The 6,072-nt window shown below is 35.5% G+C and overlaps 2 protein-coding genes across 5 annotated transcripts; one reads left to right on the forward strand and one right to left on the reverse strand.

The window, feature by feature from the left end:
* Window positions 1-436: 436 nt before the first annotated feature.
* On the forward strand, window positions 437-2,885 carry LOC127107537 (protein NRT1/ PTR FAMILY 7.2). Its single transcript, XM_051044815.1, has 3 exons — window positions 437-990; window positions 1,253-1,800; window positions 1,964-2,885. Exons 1-3 carry the CDS (start codon window positions 751-753, stop codon window positions 2,826-2,828), a joined length of 1,653 nt encoding a protein of 550 aa, XP_050900772.1. The 5' UTR covers window positions 437-750; the 3' UTR covers window positions 2,829-2,885.
* On the reverse strand, window positions 2,875-5,734 carry LOC127107538 (arginase 1, mitochondrial). Of its 4 annotated transcripts, none has more exons than XM_051044817.1 (7): window positions 5,586-5,734; window positions 4,877-5,019; window positions 4,559-4,718; window positions 4,037-4,170; window positions 3,663-3,872; window positions 3,389-3,499; window positions 2,875-3,268 (listed from the first exon to the last, which is right to left on the reverse strand). In XM_051044817.1, the coding sequence occupies exons 2-7, from the start codon at window positions 5,015-5,017 to the stop codon at window positions 3,008-3,010; spliced, it is 1,017 nt and encodes a 338-aa protein (XP_050900774.1). In that variant the 5' UTR covers window positions 5,018-5,019; window positions 5,586-5,734; the 3' UTR covers window positions 2,875-3,007. The 4 variants fall into 4 exon arrangements, with proteins under 4 accessions (XP_050900774.1, XP_050900773.1, XP_050900776.1 ...); XM_051044816.1 differs by having other exon boundaries at window positions 4,559-4,714; window positions 4,873-5,019; XM_051044819.1 differs by lacking the exon at window positions 5,586-5,734 and adding an exon at window positions 5,487-5,584 and having other exon boundaries at window positions 4,559-4,714; window positions 4,873-5,019.
* Between the last annotated feature and the right edge of the window lie 338 nt (window positions 5,735-6,072).

The following is a 6,072-nucleotide window of genomic DNA, read 5'->3' on the forward strand; positions in this document are numbered from 1 at the left end:
TATAAGTCCAACGGCACTTGCAAGACACAGAAAGTGGATATTCATGCACAACATTCTATTGGAGACATATCTTTGACTCATTGAATTTAAAGGTGAAAGAAATATATATATATATATATATATATATATATAATTTTACTTTATATTTTTTACTAAAGTGATTTTGTTTAAGAAGGAGATTCAAGAGGCTAGGGGGAAAAAGAGACAAGGATGGCCAGTAGGGTAAGAGAGATTATATATATATATATATATATATATATATATTATATATATATATATATATAATATATATATATATATATATATATATATATATATTATTGTTATTTTCATTCATTTTATTAATTGGTTTTTGATTTGAATAGGTCTTTGAAATTGATAGCCATGAAGAGGAGAATACCAATCTTTGCACAAAAGATGGATCAGTTGATTAGGTATCCACACACTTCTTCAATGATATTCATATTGATGTTATATTAGAAAATACTATCTGCGCGTCTTTCAGCACACGCCAGATGGACTACTGTACAAGATCTAAAATTTGTGCAAGATGGACTACTGTACAAGATCTAAAATTTATTACAATTAAACTGTAGTTAAATAAAGTCTCGTAAAATATTTGTCCTGATTAAATTGAGGCCAACTATACAGTGCTTAAAAAAAACTTGAGATGACCCTGGAAACTATCTATCTTTTGTATGACTATAAACAAGATTATCATTAGAGACTTATTTTTTGGACACAAGTTTGATGAACTCTATAATTGAAACAGCGAATCAGTTTCTAGTTACATTGGCTTTCACTGGAGTTGAAGTAAATTTGGTTCTCTTTGCAAAGTTAGTGTTGAGACAAAGTAATGCAGAGTCAGCAAACACTTTCAGCACATGGATGGGAACTACCTATTTCTTCTCTCTAGTTGGAGCTTTTCTTAGTGACTCATACTTGGGAAGATACCTCACTTGCATCATATTTCAACTTGTACTCAACATTGTAAGTATTCAAATTCACATGCAACTTTATCATTACGTTTGTTTATTCTCCGTCTCAGGTTTGAATTCTACTGGGTGCCAACAATCTTTGTAGGTTTGAATTCTACTGGGTGCCAACAATCTTTGTGTTGGATCAGTCCAAACAGAACTTTGCTCTGACTTTAAATGGACCACCGCTAGTGGATGGTGGGATTGATCGGGATTAGTCGGTTTAGGATTTGTTGCTCCAAATCTAAAGTTCTATTTTCCTTTTCTTTATGTAGGGATTGGTGCTATTATCCTTATCAACTCATTTCTTGTTACTTAAGCCTCAAGGTTGTGGGAAAATAGGTTTTTTATGTGAACCTCAGTCACCACTTCATGTTGCAATACTTTACATATCAATATATCTAGTAGCACTAGGAAATGGAGCTGCTGATCCTGCATTAGCAACATTTGGTTCTGATCAATTTGATGAAGAAGAACCTAAAGAAGAAAAATCCAAGTCCTTATTTTTCAGCTACTTTTATGTCGCGTTGAATCTAGGATCATTAGCAGCAGAGACAGTTTTGGCTTACATAGAGACTTCAGGAAATTGGGTGCTTGGATTTTGGATATGTTTTGGTTGCGGCAGTTTTTCGTTTCTGGTTTTTATGGCCGGATCTCTTAGATACCGGCACATGAAGACGACTCGTAATCCTATCTTGAGGTTTGCGCAAGTGTTTGTGTCCTCTGTGAAGAAAATAAAACTTCAAGTACCTGCAAATGGAGACGGACTCTATGATGTTCGAGAAGGGGAAGATCGGAAAATGCACCATACTGAAGGTCTCAAGTAAGTGTTTTAAGGGCTTATCCTGATACAAGTGCTTACAAAAATAGCTTATGATATGTTAATAAGCAGTTTTCAACTTATTATTATAAGCTCTTTGAGAAAACTTATGAAAATATAGCTTAGCAGGAAAAATTTGAATTCATTTTATCTTGGTGAAAAACAGGTTTTTTGATAGAGCTGCGATTATTTCTACCAAGGAAGAGCACAAGTTGCTAGAGAAAAGCGAAAATCCAGATCCATGGAGTCTTTGCACCGTGACACAAGTCGAAGAAGTAAAATGCATTTTGAGACTATTGCCAGTATGGCTTTGCACGATCTTCTCGTCCGTCGTCTTCATACAGATGCTTTCTCTATTCGTCGAGCAAGGTTCAACAATGAACAGAAAGTTTTACAAGTTTGAAATCCCTCCTGCTAGCATGACAGCATTCGATATCATAAGCATGTCATTATTCATCATGATATTTGACATTCTCATTGTTCCATTATACGTGAAAATCGTCAAAAGAGAGCCAAAGCTTCCTAGCGAGCTACAAAGAATCGGCATTGGACTATCCATTACAATACTAGCCTTGATTGTCGCAGGTTTGGTAGAGAGGAAAAGACTCGAGTTCGCTAGCATTGACGGTAAAGAGACGAGTTCTTTGAGCATCTTTTGGCAAATACCGCAATATGTACTTGTAGGAGTAGCAGAAGCATTTGTGTATGTAGCACAGATGAATTTTTTTACATCACAAGCACCAGATGGATTGAAAAGCTTGGGAATGGGATTGTCCATGTCTACATCGGCGGTTGGTAGTTATGTCGCTGACGCTATTTTGTCTGTCGTAATGAAAATCACTTCGACTCGTGGAAGGCACGGTTGGGTTTCGCCTAATCTAAATGAAGGTCATTTAGATTGGTTTTTCTTCTTGTCTGCACTTTTAACTGGTACCAATTTCGTATTTTATAGTGTGTGCGCAAGAAGATATAAGTTAGTAGAAATGGAGAAACGAGAGGCGACAAATAAAGAGGAAGAAGTTGTGATTTGATTCGAGAGTTTGTCAGAAAAGTCGAATAAAATCACGATAAAACAAATTGAACTTCAATGCAGAGTTTTGTAATGCAATTTATTTGAAATATAAATCCGGTTCGATATTGTATAAGATCTTATATGAATACATCAACCTAGTAGAAATTTATTGTCCCTCTAAAATGTTAGTATCTTTTATCATTTTGAAATCTTTGCCGCAAGTTCTCTGACCAACTTAGCAGCTACCATAGCAGTCATTCCGTCAACAGTATCGCGTTGTGGGTTGAATTCAACGACATCTCCAGCAACAACATCACCTTGAAGATTGTGTAGGATGTTAAGAACATCGCGGAAAGAAAGGCCTCCCGGTTCAATATGAGACACTCCTGGAGCAAATGCAGGATCGAGACAATCCACGTCTATCGAGATATACACCCCTTTCACACCTTCCCCTAGTTTCTGCACAAGGAAATCACCAAGTCGGTATCTCTATACATGTTAGGAATTTACTATGAGCGCACTTGTGCATACGCGTGTAAACACACGCGCACACGAACACAGAGACAGAGAGAGACATACCAGGTTCTCTAGGAAGGGGCGATCTTTGGAAAATGTTCGCATTTCATATTGCTCGACCCCAAATTTTTTTGCTTGTGCGCGTCCTTCAGGTGTTATTGTTCGAAGACCAACCTGAAATAATATTAAAAAGCGTTATTTTGGCAAAAGCTACACTTTTTAGTTTCAACAAAATCACAGGGCCTTCTTGATTTTGCAAAACTCGCCGCAATCCAAACATACACTAAACTGTTTATGATATAAACAAAACATATACCTATCAAGAATAAAAGTTTACCTGCAAGAGTCGCCGAACATAGTCACCTTCCATGACACGAGCAAAGGAAGAAGCATGGGAATAAATGTTCCCTTCAAATGCATCATAGTTGTCGGGATGCGCATCAATATGAAGAACATCAACTGGTCCTCCAAGCTTCTCCGAGACAGCTCTAATAACCGGAAATGATATTGAGTGATCACCACCTAAAACTAAGGGTCTTAGTGGAGCCTGAAAGAATAAATAACACGATGATCAAGAAAGTTCGAACAGAAAGTTATCGACAAAACATTATAGTATTTCACATGATAGTGGAGTGAATGCTAAGAAACAATATATTGAGGATGATGAAGGTGCAATCTTTTTAAGTCCAAATCATAAATTGGCAAATTTACCTCTTCCATCACTAACTTGACAGATTCACCAATGACACTCATTAATCTTTCATCATCTACGCTACAATCTCGAAGTTCTTGAATAGGGACATCACCGACATCAGTTAGCACTCGTGGGTCTTTTAAATCCTTACCTGAAAAATCAAAACAGTATTGTTACTACAAGCTTATGATTATCATATATAATTACAGGGCTGATACAAGAAGCATGACGACACTGAAAACTGAGATTGCAATTAAGCTATATCCTGTTAAATAAGTTGCTTCTATGACCACTTTAGATTCATAGACAATGACTAATTGAATCGTGCTGTTAAATAGAGACTACATGGTAGCGGAGTTCGAACAAATTGATAACAATGCCTAAAATTGTATTCTTGATTCTTTCTACTACCCCTAGATTTCATGGAAAGAACAAACTACAATTTGCAGATGTGTTCACAAACGCATAATTTAGAGTCGGCTACACAAATAATCGTATTTAAGACTCCTATGATCCTAAGGAAAATCATGTGATGATACCTTCTTCGGTTGACGAGTTTGTGCTACCACACCAAATGGCCTCTCTAATGCGAGGTGGCGCAAATGCAGGCCCTTGAAGGAATGATGAATTGTGTCCCAAAGGAACTCCAAGAAGCGATGAAGTTGCAACAGCACCTCCCAAAGCTCGCACTAGTTCTCCCTGCAGAGAAGCAATTTCTACATTCATATTGTTTTCGTAGAAAGCTTATAATCAAAATCATCCAAATGAAATATAAAATTAAAGATTCATAGAATACAGCACCGAAAAAACAAGATTCAGTCAAGCAAAACAAAAGCAAAAACCGAACTATGACTTGCCTTAAGCTTTGCTCTTTCTCTAATGAGAGTAAGTGAAGCATCGATTACACGACTTTGGCCATTCTCTAGCAAAGCAGCAGATACCTTCGCGGAATTCAGTCTCTGCATGAAATGGATACCTCTGCGCGCAATCGTCGACATTTCTGTAACAAAATAATAGAACAATAAATACATAGAGACTAAAGAAATTCTACCAATTCTACTCATCACTGACTGAACTGGAATAACTTTGCAGGGTAGCTCAAGAATGAGACGGGAAGAGATTGGACGCAAAAGGGCGGCATCACACGGCGAGCATACTAGACATGAACCACACCACACGGTTCAGCCAGCGAGCTCCAACCCCAAGCCACATGAACCACATGACATACCATCAAACAAAGAGTGAAACCGATTCATTATATGCAGTGTTTCATTCCTTTTAAGCAGAAAATAAAACAGCAAAATACAAATCAGAAACATAGATTTCATTTTATAAGCAATCAAAATGAAAATGCTATATCTCAAATTACTATAACAACAAAAAAAAAAAACTTCGGAAAAAAACAAACATGGAGACTATCAATTATAATTTTGTGATAAAAAAAAAACAGACAAAACGATGAAACACCTATAATTGACGAGTGTTTAAGGTTTGAAAGTTGAAGAGTTAGGTTACAGATTCATGTATAATATTCAGAAGATGGTAAAAGTGAAGGGATAAAGATACCTGTGAAAGTTGGCAGAGAGAAGAGAGAAAACACGTTGCGGAGAGAGTGAAATTGCGGTATTTTATCATAAAATGTTCAGACAATGATTCATATCATTCTATTTTATTCTGCTCTATTAAATACACTTTATCTTATTTATTGATTTTTAAAAAGTAAAATTCTGTTAATAGATAAAAAAAGGGAAATTAATTCATCTTCTCGAAAGCATCAACACTTTTAGATTCTCAAATTAACATGTTAATCATAGTTTCCATTATTAAAATTTGATTAATTATTAATATGTTTTTAACCAAATTCATATTTTAGATATATTATTTTCTAAACAATTACTTTTTATAAATCTTTTTTCTTTTTGAAAACATTGTTTTTTTAAATATATATACATATAACATTTTTTTTTGGAAAAAACAATTATATCTTAAAAAAAAATTCTAAGCAATGATAGTGACAATGGTCCATCCTGAAGATACTCTGGTTGGATTCACT

This window comes from Lathyrus oleraceus, chromosome 7 (assembly GCF_024323335.1).
Source record: "Lathyrus oleraceus cultivar Zhongwan6 chromosome 7, CAAS_Psat_ZW6_1.0, whole genome shotgun sequence".
Taxonomy (NCBI): domain Eukaryota; kingdom Viridiplantae; phylum Streptophyta; class Magnoliopsida; order Fabales; family Fabaceae; genus Lathyrus; species Lathyrus oleraceus.

Coding starts and splice junctions, on each gene's coding strand:
- LOC127107538 (XM_051044817.1), bottom strand. CDS start 5,017: ATGTCGACGATTGCGCGCAGAGGTATCCATTTCATGCAGAGACTGAAT. Junction 4,171..4,558: donor AAACTCGTCAACCGAAGAAG/GTATCATCACAT, acceptor TTGATTTTTCAG/GTAAGGATTTAAAAGACCCA. Junction 3,500..3,662: donor ATGTTCGGCGACTCTTGCAG/GTAAACTTTTAT, acceptor ATATTATTTCAG/GTTGGTCTTCGAACAATAAC.
- LOC127107537 (XM_051044815.1), top strand. CDS start 751: ATGAACTCTATAATTGAAACAGCGAATCAGTTTCTAGTTACATTGGCT. Junction 991..1,252: donor TTCAACTTGTACTCAACATT/GTAAGTATTCAA, acceptor TTCTTTATGTAG/GGATTGGTGCTATTATCCTT. Junction 1,801..1,963: donor CACCATACTGAAGGTCTCAA/GTAAGTGTTTTA, acceptor GGTGAAAAACAG/GTTTTTTGATAGAGCTGCGA.